General features: G+C 39.9%; 1 protein-coding gene across 2 annotated transcripts in view; it reads left to right on the top strand.

The window, feature by feature from the left end:
* Positions 1-20,519, top strand: part of ZDHHC1 (zinc finger DHHC-type containing 1) — a 437,426-nt gene that overhangs the window by 360,937 nt on the left and 55,970 nt on the right. Inside the window, exon 12 of one of the 2 annotated variants that reach the window (XM_044081372.1) lies at positions 20,075-20,201. In XM_044081372.1, coding sequence (XP_043937307.1) covers positions 20,075-20,201 — 127 coding nt within the window. Of the gene's footprint in view, positions 1-20,071; positions 20,202-20,519 lie in introns of both variants that reach the window. The other variant, XM_044081370.1, reaches the window with a different exon arrangement.

Raw genomic sequence — 20,519 nt, 5'->3', positions numbered from 1 at the left:
TGACTCCCTATATTAACCTTGAAACAACCCTACGCTCCTCTCTGATAAACTACTTGTTAATATTACTAGAACTATTAATTCTGCAGGCAACTCCTTTTTTTTCTAAAGAACTCAGTAGGTAAAATATGAATAATCTTCCATCTGACATCTCTTCTTTTGCCTCCACTCTTCCACTCTTCAAGAAACAACTATTAAGACATCTTAATAACTTCTGGCTTTGCTCTTGTACCAACCCAGATTAACTTCTAGTACCGTGCACTTTACTCTATCATAAACCTTCCTAGCCACTTCAATCCCCCCCATCTTCCTCAACTCTTCACTTGACAAAATATCCCTTTTCTTTGTAAATATTACTTGATTCACTCTAATATTTCCTACCTTCCTTTCTGTATTGTTAGTAGTTATCCTTTCTCTAAATCTCCTTCTAATATTAGCTTTTTTAGGTAAGTTAAGATCTATCATATAGGTGTTTACATATTATTTTTTATCCATTGTACAACACATTTGTACTATGCATTATTTGTATTTGTAAAATTGTTTTTTTACCTCTGGAGCTCTTCTCCTCAGGCCTCACATTCTAAGTTAGCTTTTTAGTTCACTAAGATCTATAATAAATGTGACTACATTTTATTTTTCCCATTGCATAACACTTTTGTACTATGAATTAATTGTATTTTTAAAATTGTTTTACCTCTGGAGTTTTTCTCCCCGGCCTCCACTGAAAATGGACATTAATCCAGCTGGACTAGCCCGGCCAACAAATGTAAAATAAAATAAAATAAAATAAATAAACAAATAAAAACATATATACAAATATATACATATATACATATATATATACATATATATATATATATATACATATATATATACATATATATATATATATATATATATATATATATATGTATGTATACATATATATATGTATATATATATATATATATATATATATATATATATACACACATATATATATATATATATATATATATATATATATATATATACATATATATATATATATATATATATATATATATACACACACACACACACACATATATATATATATGTATATATATATATATATACACACACACACATATATATATATATATATATATATATATATATATATATATATATATATATATATACATACATATATTTATGAAAATAATACTGTTATAAGTTGAGCTAGCAAAGCTCATCAGTTTATCTTAGAACTTGTTTCTATTTTAAAACTTTTCACTTAAGATTATAATATTGTCACATGATGTTCTTGTCACATAATGTTTTTGATTATATAAGCTGGTTGAATAATTTTATCTTGGTTCTGATGAAGTCCCAACAGATTAGATGTGGCAAAAGCGCTTAATCTTTTTAGTAAAGATTTTTGCTTGCTTTATGTATGTGGAGTGGACTGTTTTATCTTATATGGGCATAGTCCTGGATGGTCGGACACTACATGAGCTTTTTACTGCATGATTCCTGTTTTTTCTGCTTGGCTGCACCAACACACATTCCTTGTTCCTAATTCTTAGGAAAAAAAAAACACTTGAACAAGAAAAACTGTCAAAAACTTCAAATTCAAATTTCTGTTCACTAATGGAAGAGGTCCATGAAAAACATTACATAGACTAGTTTTGGGCCACTTGGAAAAAGAAGTGAGAGAGAAGTGCAGAAATATAAAGAGCAGTACCTAGAGATTGATTAAAGGTATTAAAAAAGAAATATGGACATGGGAAAGAAAAATAGATCTGATATGGTGCAGTAGTTATACAAATGAGAAAGCCAAACTAATATGTACAAAAAAAGCAGCTCCAAAGATATTTGAGGAAAATTCCAGGCAAAGGCATCCAGATATGGAAAATTTCACCATACAAAAAATATGAAAAGAAAGAGAGATAAGAGGATTAGGAATGGAAAAGTTAAAGAAATATAAATTGAAGTTATGGATTACCTGCGAAGTGAAGGATTTAGTATAGAAAATCCAACCCTGGTGATGTCACGGCATGATGAAACAGTGAGTCCCCAAATTCAGTAGTAACGGGTGCTCTGGAGCCATCAGTGGGAATCCAGTACAGATGTTTACTTGGAGTTGCACAGCAAGGGAATGAAAAGGAACATTGTTATGACACGGTCAGTGTTGTGAAATGATGGGCCAGTGATTTCCCATATCAAAGAGCAACAGGATGCAGCTGAAGAGAAAATATCACAGGAAGGTTGTCTGGAACTTTTATGTAGAATGCCTGCCGTCAGTTTAAAAGAAAATGATCTAAGGGAAAGTTGCTTGATTATTTAATAGAGTTGGATGGACATGTTAATATCTAGGAAAGAAAAAGATTACAGAAAGTAAATAAGATCTAAAATGTTACAAGGCTGATAACAGACAAACACAGTAATTGAGACTATTAACAGAAATTCTTGTAGTATAACAAAAGTAAATAGGATACATTACTGTGCAGCTAAATTAATAACAGTTTGTCTTACCAAAAATGCAAAGCAATAAGGGAAAGAGAGGGAAGAAATAATATGCCATCACTGAAGCATCAAGTGGAAAAAATTATAAAGCAATTAAGTATCACTCTTAGAAGAATATAGAAGAGGTAACAGATCAACAAAAATACTTAGAAAGATAGATGGGATAAAAGCAACACGTAGTTTCAGAACACACCAGGGGTTATCTTACACTATTGCAAATCGCAAAGTAAAGATATTAGCACAAGCAAAAAAAAAACTTAGAAGATATGCAGATAAATATAAAGGAAAAGTGCAAAATAAGAAATCCATTGTTGGCACAAAAAGTTTTATAGAGAATTGGGAATCAAAGCAAAAGGAATAGAAGTATCACCAAAAAGTAAACACATTTTGGAGAAATATCTATGAAGACCCTGTGGAACATAACAAAGGATAGTAGTAGTAAAAGAAACCATAAGAAGTTAAGATGTACAGGTTTGAAATGGGAAGAAGTAATGGCCAAAGAAATTAAAACAAAATTAAGAAAAGCTAATCAGAAAACCCCAGGCCAGATGCAGTTACCTAACTTCTAGCCAAAAATATTAACATCTTTACATGAAGATTTAGCTTTGAGTAAGAACTACTTGTATCCAAATTCTGAACTAACACCAACATGGTTCACAGCAGAATGAACTTCTAAGCCAGCATAAAAACACAGGCCAATAACTTGCTTTTTGGTGATGCACAGACTATACTGGAATTGATACCGACAGAGTGTATAGTCATTAAGAAGAAAATCCAATTATGGCAATAGAACAAAATAGTAACAAAAGAAAGTCCTATGGAACAAAGGATTATTTTTTACTAAATAAGTCATAATGGGGAATTGTAAAAAGGGGAAGAATCTAAGTATAGTATGGATAAATTGCAAGAAAAGCATTTGGCAGCATCCCACATTCATAGATAAAGGAGTGCTTGCTTAGGTTCATAAGTGTGTACTTGGTTAATGACCACAAGGGCCTTTTTACACATAGTCATGCTTCCTAAATCTGACAAGTTCTGGTGTAAGCAGGGACCTGAGAGATGAACAATGTACAGGCTGCCTGTGTCCATTAAAGACACAGGTGCCAAACCAGGGATAAATATCCTGTTCCCCATACTGGAATTGGTAGTGTCGGTTGAGTTGGATCTGGGAGGAACTCTGCTTCATGTGGATAGGAAGCCTGTTCCAGTGAAGGAGGAATCTGTGATACATACTTGCCTCTCCAATAGGTCCTATTTGTGTCACAGACAAGGTTTGAGTATTTAGAACCAGTAATTCTGGTGCTGTTTTGTGGTTATGCAGGAGGTCCATAAGGGTAGCATCTGACAATGCCTTGTATACCAGGTATAAATCTCAACTCAACAATTTGTCAGCGACCGAATAGAGGAGTGAAGCTTTGAGGCAGTCTGCATAGGACATGTTCCTTACATCCTGTATTGTTTTAGTCAGGAACCTGTTTGGACGCTTCCTGGTTAGGTACATACCAAAGAAGGTATTTTACTCTATAATGGGTTCTAATGAATGCTGAATACAGTGGAACAATAACCTCCTTGGACCTAGATGCCATACTTTTTATTTATAAGTTGCACATCATCGAATGATTTCCTCACTACTGTAGACACATAGTGATCAAAGGACAGATTACTGCCTATGTGTGTTCCCAAGTCCCTGACTACTGGGTCACCTCTGAGGTGTGTTGTCAATATGACAGTTAACCAGGGGTGGATGACTTACTGAAGGATAGCGTTATGCATTTCTTGGCATTTAGTTTTACTCCATGGCTCTGTCATAAGTTATTTGTCTGTGCCAGCCCTTCCTGAAGAACATTAATGTCAGTGGAGGATTCTGTGTTTCTAATTTGCAGTCATCTCAAATTTATTCTGCCAGAGGGCCTTGACTTCGGACAAGTAAATGCCAAAAAGGAGCGGTGTCTGGACCAATCCCCAAGGGACTTTGTGACTGGTCTCTTCGTACAGGTGGACTCCCCAATTCTTACTTCTTGGGTGCTGTCTCTAAGCCAGCTGGCTCTCCACCAAGTGACATAAGGTTTCATCAACCACTACAAAAGTATTGCAGAGGCAGATGACAGATTAACGTAGAGTCCCTTTATTCAACAGTTTTGTCTGAAGACTTCATCAGAGTGAAAGACATTTAAACAATCAGTTCCTTGTATGCAAAATACTAACCAATAAGCAACAAAAAACAATAAATCATTTAATTAACCAGTTAGCACCAATATTTAAAAAAACACTTTCTTCCTTTATCCAGTAATAAAGTTAAAAGTAATAATTTTCATTATACATTTGTAAAAAAAAAAATTGTCAAAATTATCTTAAAAACGTAAGTTATTTATATACTTTTAACCTCTTGCCTTTTAAGAAGTTATTGGTAGGTACACCTAGATTTGTTTTATTTATATAAATACTTGGCAACTTTATATATATATTATATAATAGAAGGATACTACCAAAATAATATCCATGTTGGACTCCCTTTCAATAGTTTGTAGTGCTTATTACATTGGGATGACTAATTCTCTTTTCCAAACATCTTTTAATGAGCATTACTATTCATTCAAGGTTAAGGATGAAAAAAATGTACTTTATAAGCTCACCTAGCAGTGCACTAAGTAAAAAAGGTTTTGTTTTCTCCCATTGAGTAGGTACCTGAACACTTAAGGGGGTGGAAATTATAACAGTACAATAGTACAATAGAACAGAATGAAACTATCTGGCAGTTAAAATTGGGGGCAGACAAATTTCCTGTTCTTAATGAGACAATAAATATCAAATGCTTTTTAAAACGCAAGAGGTTAAAAGTATGTAAATAGGTTATGTTTTTAAGATCATTTTGACAAGTTTTGCATTTTTACAAGTATTGTATAATGAAGATTATTATTTTTAACTTTATTGAATAAAGAAAGAATTTTTTTAAAATATGGGTGTTAATTTGTTAATGATTTATTGATTTTTGTTGCTTATTGCTTAGTGTATTGTATACAAGGAACTGATTTTTTTAATGTTTTTAATTTTGATGAAGCCTTAGGATGAAAGCATTGAATAAAGGGACTCTGTGCTAGTCTCTGATCTGTCTCTGCAATACCTTTGTAGTCGTTGGTTTACTTCAAGTTGATTTTTTTACCACTGTCAGTTTGGATTATTTGGTTCTTAGTTGTGACATGAAGGTTTATATCTAACCTCTTGAGTTTGTCAGCAATACCCAAGTGGGGTATTGTGCAAATGCCTTGGCCAGGTCAGACTAGGTAGCGTGAACCTTTTTGCCCTCACCCATTGCTTTGTTGAACTTCTCAAAAAATCCACCAGGTTGAGTAGGCATGACCTGCACTTGACAAAACCAAATTCAGCTGGATCAAGTGTTTAGAGGTTGTCTATCATTATTGATTATTTCCATGGGTAACTCTTTCCTGGCTTTGCATATGAGACTACTGAGACTTTGAGTTAGTTTGTAGTTTCCAGGGTCTGTAGATGGCCCAGCTTTGTACAGAGGGATGACCGCTGCTGTTTTCCATTTGTGAGACAAAGCCTGTTTGGAGGCTACAGTTAAATAGCCATTCCAGAGGACATGATTGGTCATTTTTCATGCCATTTAGAAGGCATCCTGGGAAATTGTCTGTGCCCATCAATGCAGTGTTCTTGGCATTAGAGAGAGCACTGAGGACCTATTCCCTAGTGATAGTAGTTAGGGTTATATTTAATGTTATTTGCTGGGGGGGTACAGAAGAGTTAAGTTAAAGCTGAATTTGTCTACCAGTAGGTTTGCTATATCTTCTGGCACATTGTAGATGGCTCCATAAACAGTGAGCTCTGCACACAATTGTGTATTGCCTTTGAGGTTGCGAACATAGCCTTGTGGTTGTCCTTGGCTTGGGAGGTCAAGATTGGATTTAGTTGACTTTATTTGTCGTCTGAGTTGTTTAGTTTGAGAATGCTTTTTACCTGCTGAGTGCTATGACTCCTCATTTTTTCTTCTGTTATACAGCTTATTGATGATGCGACTCCATCAGGGTGGCTTGTTTTATGAGTTAGTTGTATATGTCCTCCTGACATGTATCTATGCAGCTATTAAGATGGTTGTTTATGGTTTCTATGACCTGTTCCACATAGGCAGCAGTGTTCTCAGGTTTTATGGGGGCTTGAAATTTTGCCATATCACTTAGTTGGAAGTTAGCCTTGGAGTAGTTCGTGAACATTCCAGGATTAGCTGGGGTTCTGGGTTTTATGTCTACTTCAAAAGAGACAGTTTTGTGGTCTGACCTTCCCTAAGAAGACATTACACTAGGGAGTTGTACAGCAATCTTCCAAATTAGTGAAAACCAGATCTAGTGTGTTTGTGCCCCTGCTCAGCATATTGGCAATCTAGGCTATGGTGTTTGTGTTTACAAAATCCAGGAATCTCTGTGCTTGCATATTTGGTGTTGGATATGATTACCAGTTAATAGTGGGTAATTAAGGTTACACATGAATATGGAATTGGGTTGGAAGGTGGGAGTTTTCAATAAGCTTAAATAAATGTTACGGGTTTCCTGGGTCATAGAGAGGGACCTATAGCTTCCAAGGATGTGTATGGGATTTTGCCTATTGTGATTTGAATGTGGAGAAGCTCAAGTGTATTGTCCTATTTGACAGCTTTGAGTTATATATATCAAGCATATCACCATGGAGAGTGGATTGATGTTATAGCCTTGTAAGGCCTTTCCAAATCACTTTGGTGAAAAGATTATATGAGGAATTGGTGTTAGTGTGCTGATGAGGTTTGTGTGATCTGCATTGCAATTGTAATGTCATGCCTAGGAGGTCTTTGTGGTTTTGGAAATGATTTTAATTAAGGATACAACACTGGAAGGTTTTGAATTTGTCTTGCAATGTATACATGTAGTGCAAGCACGGTCATTAATGACCAATTTGTCTGAAAGGTTTGCCTTATGTTGCAATAACTATTTGCACTTCTCACATGTGGAGTCAGTGGCAAAAGCACATGTTCTCTATAAGCATGTAGTAACTGGTACACAGTTTTAGGGTGTCTGGTGCTAGAAGTTTGGCACCAGATGGAGCAGAGACAGATGGAGGAAGAACAGTTGATCCTAGAAACATCGGAAGGCATATGTTACGCAATCCTATGTAATTTTTTGATGACAGTCTAGTCAAAGGGAAGTGAGAGCTGTGTTGTGCATAAAGGTCAGAGAAAACAGTGCCACACTGTATAACACATACAGTAGTATGACATACAAGGAGACAAGTACAGCTCAATACAGTACAGTTCAGTACAAGAGCAAAGCAGTGTAATGTAAGGATCAGTTGAAAAGCAGATGCACAATAAACCAAGAGATATTCAATGAAGTAATCATACATGTGCACCTAATAAGAGACATTCAATGAAGTATTCATGCATGTGCACCTAACAGGTATGACATATATCAAAGCAATATGATTTTATTACTGTATGTCTGAGCAACAGGCATTGATACCACAGAACAGCATTAGCCTTGGATAACAGCCAGTTCAAAGATTCCATGAGATAGATAATACAATAGACAAAATGTCACAAGAGTCTAAGAAGCAGTTAATACATCAGACAATGCATTGCAAGAGTTGTTGGATAAAATAGGTATGGATGTCATAACACAGTAATCAATGTGTCAGCTGCAGGCTCATATGTCACAGTATTAAATACAATACTAAGAATAATGTGGCTAAGTGAATGATACTACCACAGCAAGGATACAATACAGGACAGCAGTAAACAACTGGCAATACTAAATCAATGTTAATAAAGGATGGAAAGTGCCTCAAGTTGTCAAAACATGCAAATCGATCACAACCAAGCGCAGGCTAGCACTACGATGTCCTAGCCAAAGGAAAAAAGTTTGAAGGATTATGAGACACAGAAAGATGAGTACTTATTACTGTAGGATACAGTCAAGTAGTGTTATACATTCCACAAACAGTGCCAAGTGCAGTACTTCCCAGATGGTGTGAGACTGTGTTCAAAGTCAAATCTGGTAAGAGAGTTCAAAATAAGTTTGGTGTATTGCAGCTTGGCACAATACAACAGACACAGCATGTTTATAAATCACACCGGCCGAATAAAGTTAACCCTGCTAAGTAACCAGCATAATTCAGGCACATAAACATCAGATCTGAAGTAGTTAACTTAATTTGATCAGCAACCTGTGGGTTTCGGATCCAATATGGATCCGAGCCGGCAGCATACCAAGCTAAAGATCTGAGCTCCAAGCTCCACCCCCTTACCCATACTACCCTGCAACCTCCTTCCAATCCTCAGATCTCGTTTGCCGCGGCTTTGCCAAGCCCGGGATTTTTCGAGCTCCAGGCGAGTTTAACTTTTTTCTAGTGATCTTCTTAAACTATTTCATAAATATTTGGATAATATAGTGGTTGTGTGAGAGTAGTATTTTCTATATATTTTTTGATATATTAGTCCTATTCTTATCTAATCTATCCCCTCTTCCGTAGGAGGCCCTTCTTTTCCGGTTAGGTGTGTGTGTGTGTGAAGGGTATGGCTGGATGTCAGAAAACTACCTTTTCTAAATGTACTGAGTTGGGCCATAAGCTATCACCAGTGGATGGTCACACTCAGTGCGTTCTTTGCTTGGGGGTTTCTCACATTTCCTCAGGCTGCCAGATCTGTGCAGCTTTTAACCCCCCCGGGCCTTGCGAGATAGGAAGAACAAGCTAATTTTGGCGGGTCTTCTACCCACGGAATCGGCTTCTTCCTCCTCTTCCTCTGTAGCGACAACCTCGGCTGCGGTTGCCCAGCCATCTGGCCCTCCTCCCCTGGCTGGGACTCACCCTCCCACCTCATCCCAGGGAGACAGATAGGCAAAAAAGGACAGGAAAGAGAGAAGGGAGAGAGAGAAAGAACGAGAGAGCGAGAGAAGCCACAAACAGTGGACCAAATTGGACCCCTCGCCCCCCCCCCAGCTAAGGTATTCTCTTCTCCATTAAAGGTCACCAAGCATCCTTCCCCATGGCTCCATTCCCCACGCTTCTCGCCGGAGGAGGCCCACCCACCTTCGAGGTTGTTGCATCCGCCTTCCCAGCCGGCTTCGGCGGCCTCTTCCAGATCTACTCGTAGCCTCTTTGCTTGTGTCTTTCGGCTTTTCCCGGTTAGGGGTCGCCACAGCGGAGCTCTGGTCCACTAATGATTGGTAGTGGATTTTTACGTACCAGGTTACCAGCCCTGACGCACAACCTTCAACGAAGGCACGCCCCATTCACGTATGCCTCCACACAGAAGACGCTCTAGCTGAGAATCGAACGGGACAGTGTCTTGCTATGAGGCGACAACTCTACCGCAGCACCACCTCCGCAGTTCTCTGAGGCAGATATGGACCGGATGATGCATCGCTTCCTGCAAACTCAGCTGCAGATGGGAGTGTTGCTGCCCCCCCCTTCGGGGGGGAGTTCAGCTCCACTGTTTGCCTCGATAGTTCCTTCTCCGATCCACTACCGGGTTTCGGAGTCTTCGGATCCAAGGAGCCTCGGAGTCAGGGAGTCGGCGCCGATGATTATTGCTACCTCGATGCCGGCCATGCCCTCCAGCTTATTGGATCCCTTTTCGAACTCTCGGAGCAGAGAGCCGGGCATTGGATCCGAGGGGGCGAGCGTGTCTTCGGCTCCTTTGCGGTCGGAGCACACTGTCCACTCGGATCTGAGCGCTTCGGCTCTGACAGCGATCCATTCGTTGGATCCGAGGATGCCAGCCACCTGTTTTAGAGAGGCTGGTTCCTCATCGGCGTTCGACGTTGTGGAGAGGGTTCTCTCTAGAGGATTGAGATCCCTCACTCTTTCCTCGGGATCCACCCCCACTCAGCTCAGTTTGTCCTCCATCATCAGTCCCAGGGACAACCTGTGTCGTTGATGCCCCAGCCAGTTTCCCTGGAGGAACATGAATCCATTGGTGAGCCCCCCTCGGACAGTCCCCCAAGGAGATTCCTCACAAACTTTGGAAATAGAAAAGCTGTTAGAAAAAAGAGCCATCTAGCATATGCCCCCAGACCAGACTGGATCAGGCATCTACTCCAAGTTCTTTCTGGTGGGAAAAAGACTGGGGACTTAAGACTGATTCTCGACCTGTCAACAATGAACCTTTTCGTTGCCAAGGAGAAATTCCGGATGGTCATGCTCCAATCCATCCTGCCCCTGCAGGAGAAGGACTGCATGTGCTCCATAGACCTCAGAGGCATACTACCATATTCTCATGGACAGACGGTCCAGGAGGTTTCTCCGCTTTCGGCTAGGGGCCAGTCATTACCAGTTCAGGGTCCTACCCTTCGGTCTCACCACAGCCCCCAGGGTGTTCACCAAGGTCATGGCAGTTGTAATGGCCCATCTGAGGCTACAGGGCATACAGGTCTTCCCGTACCTAGACAACTGGCTCCTCAACAGGCATTTACTCTCTCTAGCCAGAGACTTCTTCCTCCTTTATCATCCCAGTTGGGGATCACTATAAATGTCAAGAAGTCGTCCCTCCAACCTGTTCAGGTTATAGACTTTATAGGGGCCAGGATATATTCCCTTCAGGTCAAGGCTTTCCTAACGCCAGACAGGCTTCACAGCATGAACCTACATGTACTAGCCCTTCTTCAGTCGCCTGCTCCCCCAGCAGAGTTGGTCCTGAGAGCTTTGGGGTCCAAGGCAGCAGTGAGCAATTTGATCCATTACGCTCGTCTGCACATGAGGGTTTTGCAGTGGACTTTGCAAGTCCAGTGGTCCATTCTACTCCAGCCGCTAGACTTGCCGATTCCCCTCAGCAGGGTTTGCAGGAACTCCCTCATGTGGTAGCTCCAATCCAGAGCCCTTCGGGAAGGAGGACCTTTTGTTATGCCCCTACCCCAGGCCACAGTGACCACGGACGCCTCCTGCCTAGGGTGGGTGGGGGGGCATTGTGCTGGCAGGACTGTCCAAGGCACGTGGACCCTGACAGAGACCGTTCTGCATATAAATGTACTGGAGATGAAGGTGGTCCTTTTAGCGTTGCAGGCCCTTCATGCCCTCCTTCCTCCGGGGACTATTGCAATCCAGTCAGACAATATGTCAGTGGTCTGGTATATCAACAAGCAGGGGGGAACCAGGTCCTACCTTCTTTGCCGAGAAGCCATGAGAGTTTGGGAATGGGCGATCTCTACCAACCGCTTCCTGTTAGTGACGCACAGTCCGGGTCGGTCCAACATTCTGACGAACAAATTGAGCAGAACTATCCTCTCCCCTTACGAGTGGTCTCTGAATTCTTCCGTAGCGGAACAGATGATCTTCAAGTGGGGTTAGCCTTGCTGCGATCTCTTCGCATCGCCTTCCAACGCGAAGTGCAGTGAGTTTTTCGCTCTAATTCCCTCTTTAGGGGAAGCCCCCAGAGACGCTCTAGTCCATGCTTGGCCGCCCGGTCTTCTTTAAGCGTATCCACCACTTCCGCTGATGACAACATTTTTGCAGAAAGCTCTTCGGTTGGGGAGCAAGATTATCCTCATAGCCCCATTCTGGCCTCGTCAAGTCTGGTTCCCCTGCCTACGGTCTCATGTCATAGCTCCTCTCTGGATCTTGGATCCCATTCCGGATCTGATTTCTCACCCCTCGGGAATGGCCCCTCCAAACCTGGATGAGCTCAAGCTCTCAGCTTGGCTGATCCAGTTCCCAGGACTCCCAGTATCTCTTCCCTAGTCAAGTCCGTTCTGGTGGCTGCGCATAAACATTCTACCAGGAAGATTTACAATAGTAAATGGAAACGTTTTTTTCATTTTGGGCTTCACATAAGAACTTGGATCCTTTTACCACTCCAATTCCAGCCGTTCTAGAATTCTTGTCTCATATATTTCAGCAGGGGGCCAGTTCATCTACTGTAAAGGTTCAGCTGGCTGCTATTTCCCATTTCCATATTGGGGGCAACTTTGGTTCTCTCGCTGCTGCCAGAATTTGTAAGGCCTTTCTAAAAGGTACCTTTCTTCTGATGCGACGTATTAGAAATTCATCCCCACCGTGTGATCTGACCTTGGTTCTTCAGGCATTAGTCGCACCTCCGTTTGAACCCCAGCTTCTGTTGATCTGAAGTTCTTGTCATGGAAGACTGCCTTTTTGGTAGCCATTACCTCAGCCAGGAGAGTCTTGGAGCTTCAGGCTCTTTCTATCAAACCTCCATACCTTGTATTTCACAAGGACAGGATATCTCTCAGGACTAATCTCTCTTTTCTTCCCAAAGTTGCTTCCGAGATGAACATTAATCAATCCATTAATTTGCTGTTTTTTTTCCTCAATTACCAGAACAAAGGGGAGTGTAAACTTCATTTACTGGATGTTCACAGACCGTTACGTTTTTATTTACACAGGACGGCTGTCTTCCGTAAATCTGACCAACTTTTCATCACATTTGCAAAATCTTTTCTAGGGAAACCGATTTCTAAAGTGACTCTTGCCAGATGGATTTCGAGTTGTATTCTTTTAGCATATAGAGAATCTGGCTTGTCAGAACCAATGGGAGTTCATGCTCATTCTACACGTTCTATGGCAACGTCTCCTGCATTCTGGTCTAGAGTTTCCCTGGATGACATTTGTTTACCGGCTACCTGGGCGTCCTCTCACACCTTTATTTCTCATTATAAGCTGGATTTGGTGTCTAGAGGAAGGGCTGCTGGCTCTGCAGTGCTCTGGAATATTCTTCCTTGAAGGCCTCCCAAGATTTCGGGTAGCTGGGGACTCTGTCCCACAGGTTGCTGATCAAATGAAGTTAACTACTTCAGATAAAGAAGTTATGTACTCACCATAACGTTCCATCTGAGTAGGTAACTTCATTTGTCAGCAACCGTCCCGCCCTCCTTCCCCCTAACCTGAATAGTTATTTAGCTGAACTTGAGGTTTAGATGCTCGATTTTTGTTTTGTCTCTGAGTCAGGTCTTTTCAAGTTGTTAGTTTGTTTTGTTGTTTGTGCAGGTGACAAACACAATCTGAGGATTGGAAGGAGGTTGCAGGGTAGTATGGGTAAGGGGGTGGAGCTTGGAGCTTGGATCTTTAGCTTGGTATGCTGCCGGCTCGGATCCCTATCGGATCCGAAACCCACAGGTTGCTGACAAATGAAGTTACCTACTCAGATGGAACGTTATGGTGAGTACATAACTTCTTTTTACAGCTCTTTCTCTCAACAACAGGATGTAGACAGAAAAGTGTTACACGCAACACTTTATTCAAAAAGTTGAACCCACCTGTCTTGCAGCAGACAGCCTACCATCAGAATATTTTAGGATAGCTGCATATACCATTGGAAACCCAGTATTTATATTTATAAATGTCTGTTTTCAAGAAGTTACTGCTGAAAATTCTGGAAACAATCCAATGTTATTCCTTTACAAAAACTCGGCAAATTTCTGTAGCGGGTAAACTGCAGAACTATAACCATCTTGTACTCTGTATTTAAAATACTTGAAAAATGTGTTTGCCTACCAGTAATCAGCTGCCTAACAGAAAAAAATTATTTTCCACAACACAGCATGGATTTAGACCAGGCCATAGCACCGAAACACCATTTCTAACTTTTATAAACTAAGTTCATACAAGATGAAATTAAGGTAAAATGGTTGCATCATTATTTCCAGATCTATCCAAAGCATTTGATACAGTGGCCCTCACAAACAATGCAGTGAATTGGTTTAAAAGTTACCTTAGTTCCTCTGCCCATCATACACACACCTTTAGTGGCTGTCATCTCCTCAGAAAACTTTAGGTAAGCCATAAGGTTCATTATTAAGACCAATACCCTTTACACTTATAAATAAAATGCATGTAGTCTGTCTCCCAGCAATTAAATCAGATATGCAGCTCCATCCATCCACAACCCCTGTTATCTATTTTGCACTTGGGAACCGATTCTACAATATGTGCAGCCTCTTGACTCTAACAGTACCAAGATGACCTACATCATTTCATTACAAAATGTGAAAAACAACTGCACCAATCAAATATTCCTAAATCCAAAAAATTAAGCCAAGGGTATTTTCATCTACAACCCACCAAACTACTACAAATTAAAAATATTAATCAAGTCGATAATACTAGAATCGAGCTAGTACAAAATACAAAACTACTGGTACAACTGATTACAGAATAAGATTTGATCAGTATACCCAATATACTGCTCAAAACACCAGCAATAAACTAGTTCTATCAGACCATGCAAATAGGTCCATAAGCTCAAACCTATCTACTCCCTAGTCTTCTGAGAGCCTTATCCATTTTGACTAACCTACACCCCTCTTAGCTAGCCAAAAAGGAGTAATCATACAATTAAGACTGCAAAGTTTGCAAGTTACCACATTAGCTGAACATCAATGCATTGCACTTCAGTCCCTTAACTGGCTTAAACTACCTAATTAATTAGCCTACATTCAAACCGGGACTGCCTAAACCACCCTCTCCAGGCCAGACAGATGCTCTGCCCCCAGTGAGTTATTAAACTCATTCCCGCCTAACAGGGAACTGCATTCACGGAACCAACATTTAGTGCTTACTCAAAAAGCTTTCAGTGATAACAGTCAAACCCTGTACCTTTTGTCTGTGAGGTAAACTCCTTAACAATTGCCATGGATCACCTGCACTAGTTTCACCAGCGTTTCTGCATACTGGCTATGATATTCTGTTCTCCAACTGTGACACTTTTATGTAATGTCAGCCTATTCAAGCTACCAGTCTAGTGAATACAAACTTGAAATCTGGTAAATATCAGTGCAGGGCTGCTCAACACTAGGAGACCAGGTAAGAAAATGCCCTCCCCTGAGACCATCTTTACTTTAGAAACATGGATATCTGAAACCTGATTCCACTGCATTGACAGACTCTCCCTACTTATTGGTTTAGGTCCCCAAATCAGTAATGCTAGTGGCAGTGTCTGTCTTTTTATCCGAAAGCCATCACCTCTAGACTGATCAACCAAGACAGTGACCTAGAATCTCTAAACAAGAGCTTCTGTTCATCGTGGACAGGGTTCTGAATTTTGCATGGTCACAAAATTGCAAAACATATATTAATAAACTGGATTCACTTTCCATTTATCTAATCCCCAGCATTCTAGGAAACTTAACTATCCCTCCATAAACTGGTACTGCTGGTTATCTACAAATAAATATGCCCAGTGCTTTATAGGCAAGTACAAGGCTAGCTGCCCTTGCGTGCCATTTTAAGTCTGTCCAGTTTCCCAAAAGTTGAGAATCAAGCCTGTACAAACACCTTAAAATTATGCCAGCTCACAGCTCGTCATAGGTAAATACTAGGCTATCAGTCTGCAGATTATTAAAAGTCTAGCAAATAACCAGAGTTTAGAATAAAACCATGTATCTTGCATCTGTGAGGTTAAGACCTTAACCTTTATGCCATATCTCCCTCCACTTCCGTGATTTATCACTGTAAACTCCCTCACTCAAATAGTACTCTTCCCTAGCTAGAGGCACCAACATACTCTGAAGGGGACAATTTATAAGGGTGGCAAGGATGGTAACCAATGATGACATGTTTTGGGATGAATGCGAGACGTTGGGGAAAATGTTTGAAAACAGGGGTTACCCTAACAGTTTGGTGTCAAAGGTAAGGTTGGGTATTGAGCAGGAAAGAAAGGATGGCTGTCTTTGCCCTTTGGTTAAATCCCAGGTTTTGAATGTTAGAGATTTTTAGTAAAAGGAAAAAGGGTGATAAACAGTATCCCTCTAGTTTGGTGATACAATATTATGCAGAAGACACCCATATTAGAAGTATATTAGATAAGAACTGGGGAGTCTTTTCTTGTTTTAATGGGATATTAGATAAAATAGGTGATAGACCATTAGTGGTGTACAAGAAGGGTAACACTTTGAAAGATCTCCTAGAGAGTGGTGACAACCTCTGGAAAATGAAGTTTTCTAGGAAATTTGGTACAACAAGTTGTGGGCAATGTAAGTATATGTTAGTGGCGGGTAAGATCATTGTTAATGGGAACACTATTGGAAGTACTTTCCCTTGTAACTGTAACACTTTAGGGGTAGTTTATCTTGCTAAATGTTTAAAGTACTTATGTTTTTACATAGGTAAAACCAAAAGAAAAGTTAGGGAACGAATCTACGAACACAGTTTAAGTATAAGGGAAAACCACTTAAATAATTCCCTTGGAAAACACATTGTTGGCAATCCTGATCATAATTTTCAGTTTTTTGGTCATGATTGTGTGGTGGTTAATCCCGGGGGGGTGGGGGGGAGTCTGTGGGAAGATTTATTAGAGGCCAAAGAATTATTTTGGCAACTTAAGTTGGATGCTTGTAAATTCCCCGGACTCAATGACCAGGTGTCAGTTTCTAGTATTTTAAGGTTGAAATCCTATTTAGTTTAATATGATGTTTAAGTTTTAAAGTGTATAATATGATAGGAATTGTATTTTTGTAGGGTTTAGTTTTATTTTAAATGTTTTTTCTTGGGGGGGGGGGTTAGTTTAAAACTTGTTTTAATTAGTTTTATGGTTTTGTGTGTGGTCATATGACTAATTAATAGCATTGTATATATTGAGCTCGTTTCACCTGTTAAACTAACTCTGATAAAGTCTTTGTAACACTAGATGAAAGCACTCAGTTCGATTAAATTGTTCTTGTTTGAATTTGCTTGGGACTCCTTGGTAGTTGTGTTTACAGCTGGTTTGCTTTGCATACTCTGATTTTCTCTAAACCAACACAGCACCTGTCTGCTCTCCACTTGTCAAACTCTTCCTTGTCAAAGCAGATCACCCCACCATATGATTTCAGTTCAGTTTAGCATCCAACACAACTTTTAGAGACCTCTCCAAGGCCAGTTTCCTTGGCCTGGATAATGATTTGAGACCGTTTCCTTGGCCTGGATAATGATTTGAGACAGTTTCCTTGGCCTGGATAATGATTTGAGACAGTTTCCTTGGCCTGGATAATGATTTGAGATGGTTTCCTTGGCCTGGATAATGATTTGAGATGGTTTCCTTGGCCTGGATAATGATTTGAGATGGTTTCCTTGATCCGGATAATGATTTCAGAGAGTTCAGTAGTTTTCATCCCTTCAGTGGTCATATAACATGCTCTGTAGCATGCAACCTTAGTTTTTGCTCTCATGTCTACTCTTGTGCTAAAGTTGTTAACCCTCGTCAGCACAAACATAATGCCAAATTTAGAAACCTCTGGTAGAACTTGACTATAAATAAATTTTTAGCATGCTAAAATTGTTCTCAAAATGGTCAGTAAAGAACCGCGGAGTACAACCAAATCCTACAAAGCTATATTTTTTTCTCAGCTACGTTTGACCCATGCCTGCCCACCTAGCAAGCCTCCCATGGTCAGACAATGCCTATTCATTCATCTTCCCTGGAGATTTCACCCAGAGCCAAGGTGATAGCTGTCTGAGAAGTAAGTCAGGCAGCTGGGAGGGTGCTTTGTGCTTTCACTGGCATCCCGACAATGTAAGCATTTTAAATGGCATAAACCCCAGCTAATGGTGGGGGCAGGTAAACTGCATTACTTCCGTAGTGTACAGTGCCCTCCCCCTGTAAGTTTGTGTTTCTGTTGGTATATTTTGCTATTTTGATTATTAAACTGTCAGTGCTTTGTCAACGTTACTCTGGGCAAATAGAATGCCATGTATAAATTATAGGCTTGGAGCAGCACTTTTGCAGCTCATATGTTTTAAGCTGTTGTATGGTTATTGCTGTATGTGAAGTGAGGGTACTGATTACATTTTTTTTTTTTTTTTTTTTTTTTTTAATAAATGCTGAGCTGGTATTCTAACTATCCTGGTTTTAAGTATTTATTTTTTTACAAGATGAAACACACAACTCATTCGGTAGTGCTACAGACTACATGAATTATAACTGTTTTGTTTTTTATTACCATGGACCATAAGCACTGTTAAGGCAGAATCATACAGGGCCCAGACTGAAGATGTTTATTAAGACTCCGCAAGGGGCTGCAGAATTTGAGTATGTAAAAAACACGCATTTAAGAAAGCAGACTCTTAGGAGTGAATTAGCAGACAAATCTCTCCATTCCTGATCACAAGATGGACTGTCCTTTTGTCCAGACCATCTGTCCCCTTCTAAATCTGCTACAGCCAATTCTGCTAACTCCAAAAGAAATTTGAAACAACAACCAATTCCTAATCTCTCCACCAATCTCCCTCCTTTCCCTTCTCTGCATAGGCACAGATAAAAATATAGTGCCAATACCATCCAAATTCGACCACACTCCACTAGAAATCCATGACAGCACAGAAGGAAAAACCAAAGCAAATCCGTAAGTTAAGTCAAACAGTAGCTAACTGTGTAGTCTGGTAGCTACCTACCACCATTGTCAAGATCATCACTGGTCGAAAGTTTACAGTAGCCCTTCAGCAGTAATATTTTGGGGAAGGGCTAGCTTAATTACTGAAGACTGCACATAGTGACTGCAAGGTGAGATTAATCCTCAAACCCAAAATGATGTGGCAGACATCTTAACCGCTAAGCCACCTTGCTGCCCAAAAAGCTGGATGCAGTATTGCATCTTAGGGAACTGACTTCTGCCATATGCAGTCAGGGCTCCCTGTCAGACATGCAAGATTCAATAATGAGAGTTTTCATGCTTTGAAAAATAGACTATAATTCAGATATAACAGACAATTTCAAAATTATTTAAACTTCTAAGGTTTTTGTCCTTAGAACCCCTGACAAGAATATCCCAAGATACTACAATCTCCTAGTTAAATTTGAAGTTTAATATCTCAAATTGCAGTCCTCAAACTTTCAGCCGGCCCCCATATAGAGTTGACAAGATGGAAGTGTGCCATTTTGTTGCAGTATCTGACTTGATAAACCTCTTCATAACAAGGGACAGATTGTGGGTAAACAACCCCATGATATGGAGCCTAGGTAGAACATTGACACTGCAAATGAAGAAGGAATTGGAGTAAAGTCTGATAAAGGCCATAGACATATTATTTCACTTTGCATCTGATGTTAATGTTGCAGTGGATGTGAGTAGCAGAGACCAAGTTTACAGGGGGCAGCCATTTTGACTTTTTTCCCACAGTAGTCTCTTTTACCACAGATGAGTGAGCCTGGTCATACTGAGTGCCATTTTTGTTTATTTGCTTGTTTGTTTTGTTAACCAGGTTGTTCATCTGGGATGAGACCTATTTTCATTGGATACAGAAGCAGTTGCTTAAGTGACTTGCTCAGAGTGACACAGTAGACAGATGTAGACTGAAGGAATCAAACCCAGAATACAGGATGAAACTTGTTAGCAGTTCTTAACCTTAACCCTCTACACTAGCTGCTTTGAGAAGATCCGCTTAGTAGTTTATTCAGTGATTATCCATACTGGGGCCTTCTGTAAAGTTAACCGTGTCATAAATCAACATGTTGCACGGGAATATATAAAAATGTTGCTGTTTGTCCTGCCAAGTGTATAAATAGCTTGACTTTTGAAAGGTTTTAAGAATGTGGCATTTTATCTGGATGATTTGTTGTTCTTGTGTAGTGTGTAGGTTTATAAAGTGGAATATGATCACAGTTTCCTATTATTTACAGAAGAAGAGAAAGAAGGCTGTGCACAGAATTCCAGGAGAGTCAAAGACAGTTCACGGAATACCAGGAGATCCGGACAATGTGAGAATATTCAATAGTAGAAGTCATCATGTTATTCCTGCATTGCAGTCAGGCAAGTAATGGACATGGTTTTCATTTTTTTTTCACAAAATTTAGACTGAATTAAAAATGTATATAATTTATTTTAAAGTTGAAAACAGTGGTAGTGTTTTTTTTTCATGGTCCTTGGTTGCTCTAGCTACATAGTGTAACGTATTACAACTTCTAGCCTTGTCTTTAGAACATAGCATATTGTAACTGCCTACTTATGTTTTTGTTGCTATTGAGTTTTGATATTACAAGATAAAAGTATCTGTTTCCACATTGTGACAGTAAATTACACAGAGATGTTGTGCAGCTCACAGGTCATAGCACAATTAATGTGTTTGAG

The sequence above is a fragment of the Protopterus annectens genome, chromosome 8.part0, assembly GCF_019279795.1.
Source record: "Protopterus annectens isolate FY-2018-M chromosome 8.part0, PAN1.0, whole genome shotgun sequence".
Taxonomy (NCBI): Eukaryota; Metazoa; Chordata; order Ceratodontiformes; family Protopteridae; genus Protopterus; species Protopterus annectens.
The sequence above is the reverse complement of the archived record's forward strand: the minus strand, read 5'-3'. Positions and strand labels throughout refer to the sequence as shown.